Source organism: Procambarus clarkii, chromosome 71 (assembly GCF_040958095.1).
Source record: "Procambarus clarkii isolate CNS0578487 chromosome 71, FALCON_Pclarkii_2.0, whole genome shotgun sequence".
Classification (NCBI taxonomy): Eukaryota; Metazoa; Arthropoda; class Malacostraca; order Decapoda; family Cambaridae; genus Procambarus; species Procambarus clarkii.
The window spans coordinates 11,609,947-11,631,924 of record NC_091220.1 but is presented as its reverse complement, the minus strand read 5'-3'; the positions used below and the strand labels follow the sequence as shown (position 1 = coordinate 11,631,924).

The 21,978-nt window shown below is 42.4% G+C and overlaps 1 protein-coding gene across 5 annotated transcripts in view; it reads right to left on the bottom strand.

The window, feature by feature from the left end:
* Nucleotides 1-279: 279 nt before the first annotated feature.
* Nucleotides 280-21,978, bottom strand: part of Ate1 (arginyltransferase 1) — a 57,371-nt gene continuing 35,672 nt past the window's right edge. For 2 of the 5 annotated variants that reach the window (XM_045726134.2, XM_045726136.2), the window contains 4 exons: nt 11,546-11,707; nt 6,790-6,971; nt 3,817-4,069; nt 280-1,843 (listed from right to left, as the gene is read on the bottom strand). In XM_045726134.2, coding sequence (XP_045582090.1) covers nt 1,697-1,843; nt 3,817-4,069; nt 6,790-6,971; nt 11,546-11,707 — 744 coding nt within the window. In that variant the 3' untranslated portion in view covers nt 280-1,696. The remainder of the gene's footprint in view (nt 1,844-3,816; nt 4,070-6,789; nt 6,972-11,545; nt 11,708-21,978) is intronic. The other 3 variants (XM_045726135.2, XM_045726137.2, XM_045726138.2) reach the window with 2 other exon arrangements.

The window sequence follows — 21,978 nt, the reverse complement described above, 5'->3', positions numbered from 1 at the left end:
ATGTGGTTGGAAGCATTCTATGTCTGCCATCGACATTGAGTAATTTCCAATTATTGTGAAAATCAGGACATTCTCATTTTTCTGTACAATTTAGTTGCATAGATGTTCGTGGGGCAATACAGTTCTGAAAATAAGGTGCAACACCATTTACAAGTGGAACATTATATACAATATATTTTTTCAGATTTATTCTCAAACAGATTTTGTCAACTCATGGGTATAGAGGAAAAAAACATTTCAAATTTCAGGATTAGATAAAAAAAACAATTTTCACACAAATTAATATCTTCTATAATTTATTATAATATCTGCCTATAATTTAAACAATTTGACATGAGAAATTAGAGCAGAGTAGGCTCAGTGTAGTTACATTCCACCTATCAATAATCATAACTATATAGTATACATAAGAACAGTACTTACTAATGAAAATTAACCTTATAAAAAGCGCTCAATTTACTCAGTGGAGTTTGAAGGACAAAAAAAAATTTTTTTTTTAAATAACTGGCCAAGCTACTTGACAAACTAAAAGTATGTCAAAAGTGGCTTTTCTGCATGATGGACTAACTGTAGTTTTATCGTGACTGACACTATGCATGATGCACCGCCGGAATTGAAAAACAAGAATTACGAGGAGAGAGTAGAAGCATTAAGAATGCTAAAGCTAGATGATAGAAGAAAGAGGGGATATGATTATCATTTACAAAATACTAACAGGAATCAGCCAAATTGACAAAAAGGAATACCTGAAACCAGCAACTTTACGAACAAGAGGACACAGACTGAAGCAAAGGAAACAAACGTGCAGAAAAAATATTATAAAGTCTTCTTTTGCAGAGTGGTAGATGGTTAGAACAAGCTAAGTGAGGTGGAGGTAGGCCAAAACCTTCAGTAGTTTCAAAGTATTATACGACAAAATGTACTGGGAAGATGGGACACCACGAGCGTAGCTCTAATCCTGTAACTTTACTTAGGCAATTACACACACTCTTGACACAATCCTCACACCTAATTAGTTATCTAGAACTGAAGAGATGACATGCTGATGCTCAGATAGGACTGCTGCCTCCAGTCTCTCCTCATAGGTCTTGTTTTTTAGGCTTCCAGACCTAAACAAGAGATATATAAGGAGTCTTATTGAGACACTAAATATGCCAAAACTAATGGAAATAAAAAAGAGGCATATTATCATAACAGGAATTTACAAGGCTGACAATGAGGAATTTTTTAAATTAGCAACATTAAGAACAATGGCCACATATTCAAGCCAAGGAAAACAAATGAGCTGAAAATGTACGAATGTTCTCTCTTGTGAACAAAGTTGTAGATGGTTGGAACAATCTTCTAATGAGAAAGTGGCAGATGTCAAAACCAATATTAGTTTCAGAGCAGCACATGAGAAAGGTTATCGGGAAGACAGAAGACCGAGCGTAGCTCTCATCCTGTAACTACACTTTAGTAATTAGTCACTCCACATATACATACACACACCTTCACACAACACACACACAATTATTATTATCACATTGTATACAGAGCCACATTTTTAATGTCAACTCAATATTCACATTTCTAAAGATTATGTCATGGATATATAATGACATGTGCACTAGAAAATATTAAGTGCTCAACGTGATGAATTATGACAAAAATTGTCCTGAACAATCCTAGTGCCGATATCTTAATGTGAACAAAATCAACTTCGATATAAATAAATAGAATTAGCACACTTTGCTCCTACTAGGGTTCCATATTCTCTGACCTCATCATCATCAGCACCATCTGCATTGAGTATTCGATACCTTCCATATCTCATCGGTTCCTGTTCATATAGTACTTGAATCTGGGAAAAGAAAACACAATTATACTTGAGGGGTTGTTGAAAACATCAAGTAACATCCACCAATTTACATGCTATTATTCATACAATTTAATAAATATTGAGGATTGTGACTGAATCCCCCATCAATTAACTTGTTTATATTACTTATTATTAATAATTTTGATTATACTGCTTTAACCCTTCCACTGTGCCTAGAGACTCACTACTTTCAGCGTTACAAACAAAAACGTCATGGAGGAAAACCATGCCTGGTGAAACTGTAACATATTGATGGGTAAAGTGCTGAGGTAAGCATGCAAGTACACATAATTACACAAAATAAGGCACCAAACAATGAAGACTATGTAGACAATATCTGGGACCTTTATATGAATAAATATCTCGGTTCCAGTATTTTTTTATCTCACTCCATCTATGTTGGTACTGTATATACAATTTTCAGGAACATGTTCACTTTCCCTTTGTCCTTTACTCTCCCTTCCTCTAATGATTTTCTTGCCTTGTTTTGATGTACCATTTCACTAGCTTTCCAGTCCCCAACACTTTCTACAAAAAAAAATCTTTCTTCATTTCTACTACCATTTAGATGTTTCACTTCGAGGTTTGTTTTCAGCCTTTCTGTCATCCTTTGAGAGGTCTAGTCTTATTAACCAAAGTTTGCCATCCTCATCACTGCAATTTCCTGGCATTTCTAAGCACTTCTGTCATTTGTTTCACGCCATTAAATGTCACCCTTAACCACTGCACTGCGCAAAGCGCCTTAAGGCGCTCAGAGAGTTGTGCTTTTTGTTTTTTAATTTGGCTATATTTTAATGTTTTTTTAATGTTTTCATTACTATTTGTGTTTTGAAATGGAAATAGTTGACTTTGGAAACATTTTGACATTAAATTTACCTGAACATTTGTAAAAATAACAAAAATATGTCCTTGACAATTGCACCAAGACGTTTTTGCCGAAAATAGGTGAGCAGTGCAAGGGTTAAGGGGCAGTTCTTGTCACTCATATTTTCCTATTCTCCTAAAATCACTTGACATTTTCCTTTGAATTGAGTCCTTCTCCTAAACCGACTATTTTCTCAATGATTTTTCTCTCTTCTGCTGCTGCTCTATCCACCCTAGATGATATTGCTTTTTCTAAACACCCAAACATTGTTATAGACTTACTTCTATCTGCAGTGTTTTGTATTAGTTTACTGTTGGTAACCAGTTCTTTCCTAATTGCTGGCCTAATTTCTGCTTTTTGTTGATTATTTCCGGTTTTGACTTCCAAACATACTTCCTTGATCGTCTCTCTCTCTTTTACACCTTGCGCATACGTCTCTTATTTCTTATTTACACTTTTCTAGTTCTTTATTAACCTCCTCTATGTGAGTTATCCATGAAGTTTCTCCTTGCATAACTCTTGTTGGCCTTTAGGGTTTCTTGAAGTTGTTCACCACATGAGTATATTTTCTAGTTAATTTTATCAAATTCACCACTCTTCACTTTCCATTCCTCATTTTCTTTCACTAGTTCCTCGATTTGTTCCTCTTGAATCTTTATCTTGTCTGTTAAGGCGGTAATATTTTTTATCTTTCTGAAGAATATTGAAGAATAAAATGTTTCTACTTGAAGAATACACATGAGCCCGGTATAGCTCTGGGGAGCCGAAGGGGCTCTCCACACAAGACAAATTAAAGCATTCTCCAGCTATTGTACAGATAATGCATATTGGAGATAAAACAATCGTGAAAAAAAGCCACAATGACCTTGAGATGACAAACACCAAGAGGAAGAACAAAATTAAGTAGGATGCTTAAATCATGGACAATTTTCAATGTTTAAGTACTTACATCTTCAAAGCTTAGATGACATGATGGCAGCACTTGCCATATATGGTAGACTATATACTGTACTAATGAATTATTATGTCACATGCAAAACAATGAAGTTTCATGACCATGCACAATTAAAAAGCAGACAAAACATCTTACTTCATTGATATCCAGTTGACCATTTTCATCAATAGCAGACGTATCATCATTTAATCTCGAGTATTTTGCCACATCTAGCTTGGATACTGCACTTTCAATGGGAATCCAATCATAAGTCTCTGGACACAGCAGAAATGAAGGATTGTATCTGCCTTTATAGCGCATCTTGGGGCAGGAATGAATATAGAAACCCATGTAATACGACTTCAAGGATAAAACTCTGCGCTGAAGTTCACGTGTCAGCGCAATTTCTCTGTGAAGAAAGGAGCAGTTGTGTGTATGCTTTACGGTATATACATTACAGCACGAGCAGTAACACCAGTGTAATGATCAATATTCAGCACTTTTATTGTTGTACACTACATATTATATAATATGTTTATATAATGTCTAATAATATGTCTAATAATATGTCTAATAATATGACACATAATATAATATGACATAATATTCTTTATTATTAGACATTTGCAACACTCCAACAATTTAAAAAAAACAAAAAACATTACTTGGCAATTGTATTTTAGAAACTGAGGATAACGACTGGTCTCTAAAGATCTTGCCAACAATTAAAAAATCAGCATTGAATGTAATGAAACACTAGTTTCTGGAGTAAGCCCTGGAGGCTCCCTGAGAGCCAGACCATGAGCCAGAACCTGGCCCCCTCACAGAGGCACAGGGAGCAATGGCTCATGAACACTTTACATTTAAAGTTTATCATCTTGCCATTGACCAGGGAAGCACCCAGAAAGGTAGGCGAATCAAAATGGACTACACTGTACTGCCTGGATGAAAATGTGACCTACATCCTCAATATATGCAAAGAACTCCCCCATAAAGAAAAAACACCCAAAACTTTGTCCTACTAACCCCACCTCATTAGCTCCACCCCCTACTCCACAGGGAGGAGGGTGAACTGGGCCGCCACCAGCTAGTTCTTGAATGATAAAAGCCGCCGACAGGAGAGAGGGAGGTAGGGAGGGAGGGTGTCAGGGAGCCTCCAGCGCTCACCCAGAAACTGGCATTTCATTACATTCAATGGTGGTTTTCTGTGGGGGAGCCCCATTGGCTCCCTGAAGCTAACTACCCACAGAAAAGGAAAAACGGCCTTACCAAAGAGGCTGCAGCACCGCAGGTATCAATACAAAGAAGAGACCGTCGGCCACGACAGATGTCCCAAAATAACACAAGATGCACCCTCAGCCGAACCAACCAAGCATCCACAACCAAAGGACCCCTTCGGAAGCCTGCCGTCTCATTCCTCGCCAGAAAAGGAGTCGGCTGCAACCTAACAAAATGAACTCCAGGACGAAAAAACCAGAGTTGAATATAGTGAAATGCCATTTCCTGGGTGAGCCCCGGAGGCTCCCTGGAGCTATCGGGCTAATATGTTATTAGTATATATTAGCTAGTATATATTAGACCAGGGCATTAGTTTAAGGAGTTCTACCTACTGGGGACCGAGAGCCAGAACTAAGGCCCCTCAGAGAGGTTTCAGGGAGCAATGGCCTAGGAAAACCCCAGTGGTTGGAGGATATGAATGTTGGGGGGGGAATGTAATGAAACGCCTTAGCTTTTCATTACATTCAATGCTGGTTTTCTGTGGGGAAGCCCCTTTGGCTCCCTGGAGCTACATAACTACAGATAAGGAAAAAGAAGGACTTATCCGAGAGGCAGCAGCGCACAAACTCCTCAAAGCTAAGTCGAGACAATTGGCTGTAACCTGCGACCCAAAGCAACACAGGAACGCCAACCAAATAACGGGCGGCCGGGACCCTGTTCAACCTCCAAAATCCCCGTGCCTGAATATCAGCCCAAGATATGTTGCCAAACATGGCAGCCAATGCTGCAAACTTCCTAGCATCATGGGCACGAAGATAAACAGGCTGGCTGGCTAAACTTAGTAACCCTGTGGACGACCTGGGAGAGCCAAGTCCTGAAACAGGGAACGAGGGAAACCGGATCAACCCAAAGCACATCCCCGGCCACCGAAGCCGAAGAGTGCAGCTAACGACGGAGAGCTGCAACCAGACAACAGATGATGCACTCCCGGCTGAACCAACCATCAATTACCCAAGGACACCTCTGGAAAGCAGCCATCTCGTTCACCAGAAAAGGAGAAGGTTGCAACTGAACACACCTACTACCAGGACCGAAAGAGCAGAATCCCCTGCGCTGGATGAGAGCATGCAGCTCCCCGACCTGACCCCCAGAGGACAATGCCAAGAGAAACAACTCCCGGGTGAAGAGAGGAGTATAGTTACGGATTGCTCCTAGTTAATCCTCTCTGACAGACATATCACAGGTTACGGTATTTACACAATAGCAATTAATGTTTTATTTACTCATGGGTTCTGAATTTCCTTTAAACTGTTACTTATTTTGTTGCATCAATGCTGTCTGACAGGTTTTCTATTGCCTCGTAGAGTAAACCAGATGCTGGTGGTAGTGGCACCCAGTGGGTAACAGATGGGTCTCAAGCCTGATATAACCAGGTTGTGACTCATACGTCAGGCTGCAAGCAGCCACATTGAACAGCCTGGTTGATCAAACCAGCAACCAGGAGGTATCACCGTGGTTGATCCTCAAAATTATTTGGTAGTTAACAGGTAGGTAGTGTGGGACTGAGGCTAGGTGTATCAGTCCTATACACTTCCTATGTTTGGAAGCTGCTGTTGACTTCCTCTCAGAAACGATAAAATATATTTTGACAAAACCATAAAGCACACATATATACTGGAAATATTGCTCCTAGTCACTTAACAAAGATAACAAGATATCATTGAAACTTGTTTAACTTTGACACAATGATGTTATTTTAGTAGACGTTATATGTCATCCTACATAGAGCACATAATATTTTCCCCACTTTAATAATGTTGCGTAACTACCGTTCATCCAATAAAGTTGAATATTTCAAATGATCAATTTATTGCATACAAATCTTTGACACAAAAGACATGTACAGCTTACCTTAATGATGCATAAGTACCTAATGATAAAAATGAGAATTCAGGATCATAATATAGATAGACAGAAGAGACACAATGGGGCAGAATGTCCAGTACGCCCACTGCTATCAAGCGACCATCCAGCCAATACTGGTGATGGAATGATCCATAACCTTGTTGAGGGCCGGTGTGTGGATGCCATCCCTGGAAACATTAACTACTTCAACACATCAAAATTACTATCTACTCATTATTAACTACTGTAATTTCAGTCATTTACATTTAAACCCCTGAAGGGGGACACTAATATTTGTAATAAACCTAGTTATGGTTATATACATTAACTTGGTAAAATATTTAAACATTTATTTAATATACATACTGTGAGGTTTTACTCTTAAGACAACTAGAAGAAATACAAATTTATACTTAACATTAACCATTTTTATCTTCATGTCATTAGTATTTTGCCTAATTAAGTTTTAATACATAAACCTATTTCAATTCCATCCATTAAATTAAAATAATGTTATATGTTTTCTCAGAGTATTAATACTATACTGTACTCCATTCATCATTTATACTTTGTGTGCACCTTCCAAGATCAAATTAAATACCCTAATTTCATTATTTATTGCCTACCCCCACAGTAACCTTCCTGAGCTAAAGCCATTGTTGTTACTTGACAGATTAGCCAATGGCAGGCAGCTGTGAGGTTCTCAATACCTCCTAGAGACGAGGCCTTTGAAACTTTGCCTTGATCCAGCTTTGAGTGAAGGAACCTCGTGGACTTCCAAGATCGACTCCAGTGACAAACTGCCATAAATGCAACGAGAGGAGGCCACTAAGACACTCAAACTTCCCATGAGAAATGTTTTAGAAAAATGTTGAACAACCTAAACAAAATTTTGACAATTACTAAAGAAACACACTGAATGACTCCTCCCATCTGTAACTAGGTGTCACTGTCACTGGACATGTGCCTCTCTAAGATAAACGTTCAAGATCTATGGGAAAAATTTCAAAGAAGATTACCTAGGTTCCAGTATGGGGTGACTCAAGTTTCCTAGGCGAGTCCTCCAGGGTACTCGTCCATAGGTGGATACAAGAATGGATGACTTCTGGCTCTTGTTAGCAGACAAAGCTTTTCCCTTTCAATAGCTCATGGTAAGCCTTACCCACTAGTTTCCATTGGAAATGGCTTGCTAATCAGTTAGCAAACAGGTACCCATTTACTGCTGGGTGAACAAATGCAAACAATTAAGGATTGTCACCTAGTCAATCCTCCCAGGTAAGGATTTGAACCCAGACCAAATCACTTGTGAGGGGAGGGTGTTACCATGGCACCACCATGGACTCCTTGGCAGCACATTGTGTGCATACTTATTGCACTTCAAGTTTGGCTCATGATTGGCTCATGATATCTACCCCAACAAGTTTGAAAGGAGTCTGACTGTGTTTCCAGTTTTCCTGAAGAACCCATCATCATCCTCGTCGTCGTCGTCGTTTCTTGATGGGAGCTTGCTCTCCGGAGCTATCCAGGCCGAGTTTTTGCCTACCGGGGACCACGAGCCAGAACCTGACTCCCCTCAGAGAGGCACGAGGAGCAATGGCCTACAGAAACCCCCTGTGATTGGGAGCATTCTGTGTCTGCCATCGACCGGATCCGGCACTCAGAAAGGTAGGCGCCCCAAAACAAACTCCTATTCTGGTGAAACTATTGCTACCGAAAGCCGAATGAGTGGACAGAACTCCCCAAACAAAAATTAGCAAACAAGCATGACGACATCATGTCGTCGCGCTGCTGTCTGAGTAACCCCCCACTCCCCCAGGAGCGGGAAGGGTGAGCCCTGACCTCCACGCTGGCAATCCACCCTTCGTTCTCAGGCTGATGTGCTACTGGTGTTGTCTTGTGCCTCTGGCTGTGGTCTTGTGCCTCAGTGTGGGGGGTCTGGGGGCTCCCCCCCTTCCCCCTCCTGGGGAGGGAGCAGCTGTGCAGACAGTGGCAAGGTGGCGATGGTGATGTCATGTTTGTTTGCTTGTTTTCAGTTTGGAGAGTTCTGCTTGCTATTTGACTTTCGGTCGCAATTTTTAACCAGGTGTAGTTTGTTTTGGGACTTCTACCTTTCTGGGTGCCTAACCCAGAATGGCAGACATAGAATGCTTCCAACCACATAAGGGTTTCTATAGGCCATTACTCCTCGTCCCTCCCTAAGGAGGCCAGGTTCTGGCTCGTGGTCCCCGGTAGGCTAGAACTCCATCGAATTGACTGATGCCACGGTCTAATACTGTACATACATATCAGCCCGGTATGCTATGGGGAGCCAGAGGGGCTCTCCACAAAAAACTTCCTAATTTTTTGGGCACCTTGGTCTCCTTAGCTTGAATCTATGACCTTGTTATTGAGATTGCCAGTTTCAGGAATTCCTTAGTCAATTTGGTAGAGTCCTGTTATTATTTTGTAAGTCATGATCATACCGGCTCTTTCTTCTATCTTCTAGTTTTGGCATATTTAATGTTTCTAGCCTCTCTTCATAACTCTCATTATGAAGAGTCTGTGCGCTGCCTTCCCTGCTTGATCTCTGATGCATGCAGTGTTTTTGCCATATTGGACAGCCAGTGATTGAACCAAGCTGCAGTCTAGTGTACCAGACTCCCGGGGCAGGTCACTGAGAGTATGCACCTTAAGCACTGGGCCAGTGCATGAGGACTGTTGTGACATTTCTTAAATTATCATAGCCTGGCAATTCCAGAGCATGCCATAGAATGCATAGAGGTATCTCAAGACAAAAAGGAAAAATTACTCAAGGGGCTAGGAAGAAATAAAGCAGTATGACATGGAGTTTCACCATGGGTGCTGCAAGAATGTGCAACTGAGCTGAGCTGAGCATTTAACTCCAATTAATATTCCAGACATTCTTGTACTCACCTAGTTGTGCTTGCAGGGGTTAAGCTCTGGCTCTTTGGTCCCACCTCTCAACCACCATATTTTGTATACAGGGATCTTAGCAGATATATGGAAAGGCAAACATAGTAACGATCTATAAAAATGGTAGTCGAGAAGAACCTCTAAATTATAGACCCGTATCATTAATAAGCGTGGTTATCTTGAGATGATTTCGGGGCTTTAGTGTCCCCGCGGCCCGGTCCTCGACCAGGCCTCCACCCCCAGGAAGCAGCCCGTGACAGCTGACTAACACCCAGGTACCTATTTTACTGCTAGGTAACAGGGGCATAGGGTGAAAGAAACTCTGCCCATTGTTTCTCGCCGGCGCCTGGGATCGAACCCAGGACCACAGGATCACAAGTCCAGCGTGCTGTCCGCTGGGCCGACCGGCTCCCTTGTGGTAGTGTTGACTACCACCTTGACCAGTGGTAGTCAAAACACTAGAAAAAATAGTTAAAGCCAAATGGGTTGAAAACCAAGAGAGTAATGACATAACAGACATGACAAACAGTATGGTTTTCGATCAAGAAGATCCTGTGTAACAAATCTACTTAGCTGTTATGATAAAGCCACAGAGATACTGTAGGAAAGAGATGTTTGGGTTGACTGTCCATCTTGACCTAAAAAGGGCTTTTGACAGGTCCCACACGAGAGCCTGTTCTGGAAACTGGAACATGCTGAAGAGGAGACTTCTAACATGGATGAAAAATGTTCTAACTGACAAACAGATGAATGCAGTAATCAGAGACACTGTATCTGACTGGAGGAGTGTTACTAGTGGAGTACCACAGGGTTCAGTTCTTGCATTGGTAATGTTCATCGTCTACATTAATGATCAACCAGAGGGAATATAGAATTATATGAACATGTTTGCAGATGATGCTAAGATATTGGGGAAGATAGGAGATGCAGACAATTGTCATGCCCTTCAAATTGATCTAGCTAAAATAAGTGCTTGGAGCATCAAGTGGCAAATGGAATTCAATGTGAATAAATGCCATGTTATGGAATGTGGAAGCAGAGAAAATAGACCACACACAACTTACAAATTATGTAGAAAGGAATTAAAGAACTCAAATAAAGAACAAGACCTAGGGAGTGGTTTTGGATAGCAACCTGTCACCAGAGGAACACAAAGAACACAGAGAGGAGCGCATGCGTCACTTTCCAACTTCATACTTGCTTTTAATTATACAAATGGTGAAATACTAAAGTAACTCTTCATTATTTTTGTGAGAAAAATTGGAATATGCAGCAGTTGTATGATGCCCATATTTCAAGAAGCACATTAATGAACTGGAAAAGGTTCAAAGGCATGCTACAAAATGGCTTCTAGAACTTGAAAACAAGAGTTTCGCGGACAGATAGAGGCATTAAACATGCCAAAACTAGAAGAGAAGAAAAAGAGGCAGTGTGATCACCACTTACAACATACTGTACCAACTGGAATTGACCAAATTGACAAAGAGGAATTCCTGAAACCAACAACTTCAAGAACAAGAGAACACAGATTCAAGCTAAGGAAACAAAGATGCAAACAAAATATTAGAAAGTTTTCATTTCCCTACAGAGTGGTAGATGGTTGGAAGAAGCTAAGCAAGAAGGTGGAGGAGGCCAAAAATGTCAGTAATTTCAAAGCATTATATGACAGTGCTGGAAAGATGGAACACCACAAGCATAGCTCTCATCCTGTAACTACACTTAGGTAATCACTTAGGTAATTACACACACACACACACACACACACACAGTAATTGTACTATTCATTCATACATTAATACACAAATATATGGAGGAAATTGGTCCTATGAGAGATGAAGTTGGTCCATACCGAGAAGGGCCCATCAACCAGGAAGCCTTGGAAAGACTTCTTATCACACTCGCTTTCGGAGTCGTGGTGAACGTGGATCTGGTAGTTGCGGAAGACAGCATGCGAGACATTATAGCTGGCTCTGAATGCTGCTCCCGGAGGACTTACTCTCACTAGTTTCAACTGTTTGGGAGTCAATGTAACTTGACTTAGTCACAATATATCAAGCTCATCATCATCATGAAAGAATTTTCCTTAGGCTGCCAATAATTCGTCAGTGATAAATAACTAAAGTAAAAAAACTTTTCAGTTGTTTTTACTACCAAGTCACAAACTACATCACAATGAGCTAATGCTATAGAGCCTAATTCTTCATTTTAGTACTGCAATACTTTTTGTATACAGTATGCTCTAATTTAGTGCGGCAATACTTTTGTATATGATGTATATGCATTGTTTATGATGTACTGCATTGTTTTTGTATTCGCTATATTTTAGTACTGCATTACTTTTGTATTCCTATCAAAAGATCTAAATGCTGGGAATCTCGGGAGAAAAAAAATAATTTTGCTGTAATTCAGTACAGTGTGTTCTTTGCAACGTGAATGAACTATAATAGAATTAGATAGGCAAGGTTCAATTTATTGGAATGGTCAAAAATGGTATTAATTTTGCAATTTTGACCCTTAACCCCTAAAGTGTGGCTTAAGATTTACACACATTTAATGAAACACCTTTTTAGGGAGGAGTCTTGGTGGCTCCCTGAAGCTATCTTCCTGAGACTGCTTCATACGAAAACATCACATCATTTGCAATGGTTCTGTTTGGAGTGACGACCAAACCACACACCAGAAGATGGAGAAACGATTTTGGTCCGTCTTGGACCATTGTCAAGTCGTGTGTGAGGAAGAGAGGAAGAAACACGCTAACAAAGAAAAGAGTGAGAGGTGGGGAACAGGTAAGAGAAGCAGGTAATTTCTAGAAAAAGGTTAAGTGAAAGGAAAGAATGGTACGAATGGCACGAATGTAAGAATGGGAAGAGTTATGAGGAAGGTAAGAAAAGGGGGTAAGAAAATGGAATAGGCTAAAGTCAGGTCATGTTTGTTAAGAAGGTTAGAGCATTTACGTATATACTGTGAGGGGGAAGAGTCAACAGCAATAAAGCCATGACTAAGGTTTATGTTGGGCAAGCTGTGTATCAGAACCGATTCAACAAGATGGCAGCTGTGAAGAGTAGGGGCAGGAAAGATTATTTTAGATGATATATAGAATTATTAGAGTCCCTAACAACAGAAGAGAGCATTGTTTGTGTCTGCAGACTTAACCCTTAGACCGTGCAATACATACATATATGATTTGACAAAAAACATTTTAACATAAGTTTTTAAAACTTGCACAAACACTTTCCAATTTTTTTTGCATAATCAACTAGGCAAATGCTCCATTTTGTCTAAATGATCACAGCGTAACTTGAAAAACATGAGAATCGAAATTAATTTTAAAATTGAATATTGAAAACTTCAGATTTTTAATTCAGAATAAATATGAACTATCACCAATTGTTTATTTAATGTTGATATTCTCTCAGAATAGCACATGATCTTCATTTTCATCAAGTTAGAATATAGGTTTTTGGTATAGATTACTGTTAAAAAAAATTGTCAATAGGGCATTTGAAATATGCAGCAAATTTAGACCCCAAAAAATTATAAATCAAAATGTATAAATTTTATGAAAAATCCATTCCGAGGGGATTGTACAACAGACAGCCGAGCACACAATACGTCAAAATAGTGAAAATTGGTCAAAAATTGGAATTTTTAAAGCCATTCAAAGTTGAAACTAGTTTCAGAGATAATTGAAGTTGAAGTTATCGACAATGAATAAAGGTAATTTTAATTCGTTAATTTAATTGTATATAAAATAAACAATGTTTTTCATTCGTACTCGAATATGTGAAGTTGTAGGTCAATATGTGTTGAAATGAAGTCAAGAAAAACACTACCCCCCCCAAACACAAAATATAGGGATAATTATAATGATTTAGGGGATATATTTAGGGTCTACTTTAATTAAGTGAAAAAGCCTTAATCTGGACCCTAATCATCAAAACAACCTAAAGAGACAAAGAAAGAGTTTGAAACTGGAGAAAAAATCAGCCAAAAAAATTACAAGTCCCAAGTTTTGTGAGTTGTGACTAATTTATTTGTCGACCAATTTCATTCTATCTTCACATAGTTAGGGAAACATATGCATTGAAAACAGCGTTGAATGTAATGAAATGGCATTTTCTGGGCGAGCCCCGGAGGTTCCCTGGAGCTTATCGAGCTAATGTATGTTATATTAGACCGGGACATTATCTAAGGAGTTCAGACCTACCAGGGACCAGTGCCAGAACCTGGCCCCTTCAGAGAGGTTTCAGGGAGCAATGATCCTGGAAAACCCCCCTGTAGTTGGGGATTTTCCTTATCTGCCATCGACCGGGGTTAAGCACCCAGAAAGGTAGGCATAACAAAACAAACCCCACATGGTAAGAAACTAAAACAAAAACCAAACAGAGAGGTAGAAACTCCCTACAATCCCAAGCAAACATCACACTTTACTGCCACGCCAATCGTCCGTGCTGCCCTCCCTGCCCTAAGAGGGGGAGGGGGGATCCCCAGACCTCACCGCGCCGGCTACCTAGCACCAGTTCAGAAGCCAAGCTTCAACCAACACGAAAAAAGCGCCGACCGGTGGGAGGGAGGGTTGCCAGGGAGCCTCCGGGGCTCACTCAGAAAATGGTGTTTCATTACACTCAACGCTGGTTTTCTGTGGGAAGCCTCTACAGCTCCCTGGAGCTACATACCCAAGGAGAAGGAAAAGAAAGGGCTGACCCGGGAGGCGGCCGCCACAAACTTTGCAACGCGAAGTCGAGACAACAGGCAGCAATCTGTGACCCAAAGCAACACAAGAACGCCCAGGAGCAGACACACTCACAAAATAACAGGCGGCCAGGAACTTATGCGACCTCCAAATCTCCAAATCTCAACCTCCAGGACATGTTACCAAACACAGCAGCGAAAACTGCAAACGTCCGAATGGCACGGGCGCAAGGATAGACTGCAGGCTAGTAGACTTGAGAACCCTGCGGACGACCTGGGAGACCTGAGCCCTGGAACAGGGAATGAGGGAAACCAGATCAACTCAAAGCGCACCCCCAGCCACGGCACGCTGGTAATGGTGAAGAACTACAACCAGGGACAAAACATGATGCACCCCTGGCCGAACCAATCAAGCAATAACCCAAGGACCCCTCTGGAAAGCAGCCGACTCGGCCTTCGCCAGAAAAACTGAGAAGGCTGCAAACGTACAACGCTACCATCAGTACTAAAAGAGCAGAAACCCCGGTCCTAAAAAACCAAGAAAAGACAAGACAACCCAAAATCCTACAAGTGGTCCTACCGCCACAACAGGCAGACCCCCACCAGGCAAAACAAAACAAAAACAAAGGAAAGACCTCGCAAAAGCACAGCATCTCCAGGTGAACAGAACCGGTCGCTATGCGTACATCAGACAGCTGCACAGTACCTTGCGCTATAGCCAGTGACAAAACAACCTCCTACGCAAGGGAAAACAGGAGTAAGAACCGCCCCAGCTGAACCCCAAGGGCGGGCAATCACCGAACAGCGACAGAACCACACGGAGGTAGTTGCTCCTGAACGGCTCATGGAAGATAACCCTGAGGCCGCAAAGGCAGTACTTACGGGGCACCTAAGGAAGGCGGCCCTAGGTGCATGCAGCCCCAGTACTCGTGTTACTTCTGGCTCACACCCCACCAAAACAGAGCAACAACACCGCACAGCAGCACTGCACAAAGAGTGGAGCCAGAGCGATCGACCATTTGCTATCACAACAGCCTGTGAACTGAGTAGAGTTGCTGGTGTGGAGGTCTGGGACCCCCCATCCCCTTCCCGGGGAGGGGGGTGGTGTGCAGACAGATGTGCGGCAATTGTGGTGACGTCATGTTTGCTTCCTGGTTTTTGATTGGAATTTGCTATTTCGGTTTTCGGTTTGCAATTTTTGACCAGCAGTAGTTTGTTTTGGAATTACTACCTTTCTGGGTGCTTGACCTGGTAGATGGCAGACAAAAACTGCTTCCAATTACACGGGGATGTCTTTAGGCCATTGCTCCTCGTGCCTCTCTTGAGAGGGCCAGGTTCTGGCTCTGGTCCCTGGTAGGCCTAGAACTCCTTTGATTAACTGTTGTCATGGTCTAATATACACACATCAGCCCAGTATAGCTCTGGGAGCCGAAGGGGCTCTCCACAGAAAAAAAAATTTCCTTAAAAATATTTTTGAGACACTGATGAAAGTAACATACATTAACATTGGACAATGTATTTATATGATATATAACAAAATAGAACCTATTAACATAACACAAATGATAATGAATTACTATTTATTACTCAGCAATGATATAAAGGCACCAACTGCATATCCACTTTGTGGACACTTCTTACTACTGTTCTTCTTCTTTGAGTGTCAGACAGGTGCTTGCATCTATTACTGCATAATCCTTCAGTTCCAGTTATTAGGAGCTGTTCACCTTAACAAAACGTTCTTATTGTTTAAAAATTCGTCAAAAATCAATTTCTGAAAGTATTTTGATGAAAGTTTCACGACACTGAAGCCAATAAGTTGGAGATTTGTTTAACATTTTAAAGTTGTTTTTCCATAATTCAAATATTTTTCACTACCAGGCCCTCAATATGCGCGGTCTAGGGGTTAACACTTCTTTCGTGTTCCTTCAGGTCTGTCATTTTGCATATGGCCAGTCTCACCAAAGCATTGGAGAATATAAGACGAACAGGAAATAGAGAAGACACCAGCAGCACTGGAAGCAGGAGCAGCAGCGTGAACAAGATTACTAAGAAGAATGTTAATGTGTTGAAAGGCGAGCTTTACATCAAGATGGCGAAGGGTATTAGTGAGATTTATGAGTTCAGATATGAAGGGAAGGCAGAGCACAGTGGTATTAGTGTTAGCTTGAGAATAGGCACAGTTGATAAAATGTAAGGGGTATCCAAGGCAAGAGAAAGATTTGTAACAAAGAAATTTCAGAATCAAGAAACTGAGGGTCACTAATGCATAGAGCACAGAGCAAGAGGGACGAGAACACTTTTCTTAACAGAAGGAGGATAGTAGAAAAAGAAGTGAATGTGCATACCACTATGCATGGGTTAGCGGTAGAGGTTAGTTAGAGTAAGAGAAACAGGACACCGGAAAAGTACCAGATCGCTGTCCAGGTAACATGCATACCCACTGTGGGCTCACATCAGCCAGTCCTTCAGGTAGACCAATATACAAACCCCTAACAAATGCAGCCGAGACATAAGAACACGCGCTAGTCTGGTTCTGAGGAGTTCAAGCCGAAGGGAAGAACCCTGAAGTGGTAAACTGGACACACTACATCAAAACCTTACCTGTCCCTGAACCCTAGATGAATAGGGATGTGCCAGTATGCATTCTTCAGGTCCATGGACACCATCCAAATTCCAGCCTGTAGTAGCAGGCAAACTTGGTCCATGTGGAAGGTTGGCTAGTGGATGAAGCCGGTCAGACCTTAAAGATTGAGGATGTACCAGAGGTCCGCCAAGTCCTACTTCAGGACTGGGAGCAACTGGGACATCCACCAAAGGGATGAAGTCAGCTCGGTCACGCCCGAGGCCAACCAATGTACAGTACAGTGTCGGACAACAGTCAGTACAACCGGGCACAGTGTCGGGGAGGACTCTTGATCCAACAGACCCAACCCTAAATACTGAGGAGAGATCAACTAGTTCCACTGAAAGCCTCAGGGAGCAACACGAAAAGCTCACAAATTGAGGGACCTGGCATAATGGGAGAGACTATTCTACAGCATCAAAAAGGTAAATGGTAACCCTGAGCATAACAAGATCTCCGGAACAAAGGATTGCAAGGTCAAGTAGGGAAGGAAGCCTCATCAAGAAGGGCAATGGACTAGGAACCTGACCAATCCAAAGACTTAGCTTGAGCAACAAGAAACTTTGGACACAATACCAGCTTACTTGCATAGTTCTGGTGAGTAAAACATGTAGATAGGTATACATAACATGTGTAAATAGTGTAATAAAAACAATAACAGTATGGTGGGAGGAACAATGTTGGGCGAGTAAGATGTTGGAGGAGTGAGGGAGACACTGGATGTTGGAGGAGTGAGGGTGTGGCAGCCGATACTCGCAGAGTTCCGAGTGTGTTGATGGTGAATGTATATAGTGTGTGATAGTGTATAGTGTGTAAATTGATTGTATATATATAAATTAGCACGATGCATGGGAAATATGTGCAACACGTGTGTTCATATGTATCATGCACGTAACACAGTGTCTTCGGACAGTACGGATGTTCTACTGCCATAATACAGTGTGCGTATTCATCATACATAGGATTGGCACGAAAAAACAAAAAATATATTTGGAACCGTGCGCAAAAAATGAACAAAAATATATTCGCGGCAACTCACACATCCTGCCCCGGGGGCGTACGCCACGTGCGACCAGGAAATGACGTGAACTTACGGACCCCATAGCAGCCAAATTATGTACAATTTCGACCTTCTGTTACTATACTCATACTCAGGGAAGGGTTTTTGACACTTTCAAAATAAACGAATTTTTTCCAGAGAATTTATTTCCTGCACACTGAGGGGGGGGGGGGGGGTGTCATATTTGGAAGCCAAGCAGTTGAGGGGTTAAGCAAACATTAAATTTCAAAACAGCTAAAGTTTTTGTACATTCATTCAAAATACAGTACTATCCAACACCTCATTCAGATCTCTAAATTTCATATAAATAACAGCATATATATATGATAACTTGTGTTTTTATTTACATAATCCTTCAATTGCATAACATAAAGATGTTTTAAAATATCGGGCAAGATTTAAAAATCCTGTGTTACCGTGAGGCTGACATCTGCTTCCTCAAGCCTCCAGTAAACAGATGCCATCATGAAAAAAAATTGTGGGCACTCCATCCTGGGTGCAAGAGCCTCAGTACTGAGAGGGCAACCATGAGCAGCAGCAGTTTGCAGCACAGCCAGGTAGCATGTGCCCACAGCAGCACTTAATAATGATGGAAGCAAAATACTGCAGTTATTTAAGCATAACAGTGTCACAGAAGATCCTGACTGTGATGAAAACTATGTACAAGGTTCAGATATTAGATGTTGACCAGACCACACACTTAGAAGGTGAAAGGACGACGACGTTTCGGTCCTGTCTTGGACCATTCTCAAGTCGATTCACCTTCTAAGTGTGTGGTCTGGTCAACATACTTTAACCACGTTATTGTGACTCATCGCCTGCCTTCAGATATCAGTTTACCCAATATTGGTTACAATCTTCACAGCACAAGGCTGATATACACAGTGCACAGCTGTGTGCATCTAAGCATCATGAAATGGGACCTCACGTTCCTTTAGAAAATGAACTTGTAGAAAATGATTCATATTCAGGATTTAGTGACAAGGATTGTGATGATAATAGCGCTTGTTGCAAGAGTGTGTGTGTTGTGCGCAGCAATACTGCAAGGCATTTGGCAGAGTCAGGTGGTGTTATCTACCTACCTGTTGTCTACCTGTTGATTTCGGGGATCAGTGTCCCCCACGACCCTGGTCTCTGACCGGGCTGCCTGGTTGCTGGTTTGATCAACCAGGCTGTTCGATGCAGCCGCACACAATCTGACATACGGGTCACAGCCTCGTTGATCGGGTCTCCTTTGAGGGTCGCTAAGTCATCGGCCGACTAGAGAGTGTCGCTGTGCTATTTGGACCCGCCAAAACAGCTTATTGGTTTATTATAGTGCTAAACAATGTAAATAGTTATATATAACATATGAATACAATGTAATAACAGCAAAAACAGTAGATTTTATTGTTTTTTATTTTGATTCAGATCCCATCTGTTCTACACATATATGTTACAAATTACATTATTAACAGCTTAATGCATCATTGCACATGAAGAAATAATTGTAAAACATTAAAAATATGAAGAATATATATTCAATGCTAACAGATACAGCTTCGTGCAAAGTATGGGGGGCTATGCTGAACTCTAATCACTGGTTACAATCAAGATTATTATACCCACCAGAACTGCTTCGTGGTTTGTAATCGCGAATGAAAATATAGATCATTAAATACAATGTGCATACACAATGTAATAACAGCAAAATCAGTTTGTTCTATTGTTCTAAGAATATAATATTGTCCCCACATTAGTAATGAATATATTTGAACATACTGATGCTCCACATCATTAAATAATAATAGTGCACAAACAAGAAAAAAACCAGCATTGAATGTAATGAAACGCCATTTTCTGGGCGAGTCCCGGCTCCCCGGAGCTATCCGTGGCTGGTATGGATAACCTAACTATTTTGCATCAGTCGATGTGGGTGAAGTTCTAGGCCTACCGGGGACCACGAGCCAGAACCTGGCCCCCTCACAGAGGCAAGAGGAGGAATGGCCCATAGAAATACACACGTGATTTGGAGCATTCTATATCTGCCATCGACCAGGACAGGCACCCAGAAAGGTAAGCACCACAAAACAAACCCCAATTCTGGTTAACAACGAAAATCCTCCAAACAGTGGACAGAACTTCCCAAAAGAAAAACGAGCAAGCAAGCATGACATCACACGAGCCACGCCGCTTGTCTGCACAGCTCATGTGTCACGAGCAGCTTGGGGCCCACTGGTAAGACCCCGGAGCAACGGCAAAAGGAACAGACTAATGCCTTCGCAGCTACCCTGGACGGGGCAGCCCCCGAAACTGCCCGACTCTGAAAGCTCTAAACCCTGCCCCAACCCCAAAACCCTCAGACACTTAGGTGCTGGAAGCAGGGGGGGGGGGGACCAAATGAACCACCGAAGGGGAAGAACGAGGGGGTGCGGACGAAACCATGGCCGAAGCGACCAACACCCCCAAGTCCGAGTCCCTATAGGCAAAGCGTGGCAGCCTCGGGGTGTCCGGGGAAGCGACACCCCGAGTGCGTTGCAATAATCCAAACCTATCCTGCAATGCGCGTGCTGCCTGCACCCGAAGAAAATCATCATCAATCTGGGTGAATCGAGTCAAACAAGCAACAAAGCTTGGACTCGGAGTCGAATGTGTTACCGATCCAACAGGCAGCATGACGGAGGCAAAAACAATGAGCGTCGCCCTGAGACTAGGGGACAGAGCAACCCTCAAACTCGCACAAAGCGAGAAGGGACGCAGGGGTCTCCTCCATCGGACCCGAGCGCCCCCGCGGGGTTTTCCAGGGCCCCTAGGCTGGATCTGCAAAGGGTTATCCCAGGCACGTCATGACAGGGTACTATTAACTGGTGCCCCAAACTACCAAACAAACTGCTAAAAGCTGTGTCTACTCACGAGGGTGAAGCAGGGGGTCCCACCACACAACGACCCTAATATAAGGGGGAGGGAGAACACAAGGCAGGCCCCCCCTTCCTTACGAAGCAAAAACAAAAAAAGAGAAACCTCGCAAGAGGACAATGTACCCAAAGAGAACAGAGCCGACCGCTGTTAAAGGTGAAAACTAGCTACACAGTACCCTGAGCCCCGCCAGTGCAATAACTACCACTTACCCCAAGGCAAACAAGGGTGGAAACCACTCGCACACTTGGGGTGGCCAAACGCCAAGCAGCGAAAGGCCAACCCAAGGTGACTTGTGGAAGGGAACCCCAAGCCCGGTACTTACAGGGCACTCAGGGAAGGTAACCCTAAGCACATGCAGCCCGAGTACCTGAGAATATTACTCCCAGCTCGCACGACCACAGTAAGAGCAGCACTGCAAACAAGTCACAGCACAGAGAAGACTGAAGCTGGAGCCACACGACTATGCATGATCCCATCAGCCGAGGAACTGGGGTGAGGATCGTCGGCTCGGGGGTCTGGGGCTCCCCATTCCCCCTCCTGGGGAGGGGAGAGCTGCGCAGACATGCGGCATGGCTCGTGTGACGTCATGCTCGTTTGCTCATTTTTCTTTTGGGGGTTCTGTCCACTCGTTGGAAGATTTTCGTTGTTAACCAGAATAGGGGTTTGTTTTGTGGCGCTTACCTTTCTGGATACCTATCCGGGTCGATGGCAGATATAGAATGCTCCAAATCACATGTGCATTTCTATGGGCCATTCCTCCTCGTGCCTCTGTGAGGGGGCCAGATTCTGGCTCGTGGTCCCCGGTAGGCCTAAAACTCCACCCACATTGACTGATGCAAAATAGTTAGGGTATCCATATCAGCCATGGATAGCTCCAGGGAGCCACTGGGGCTCCCCCCAGAAAACAAATCAGACATTGAAATAAATATCTAAATATATCTTTGCAGCAATTCCCCCACCCCCTTCCCCAACATTGGGACAGGGGTGACTGCCCCATTAGCAACTG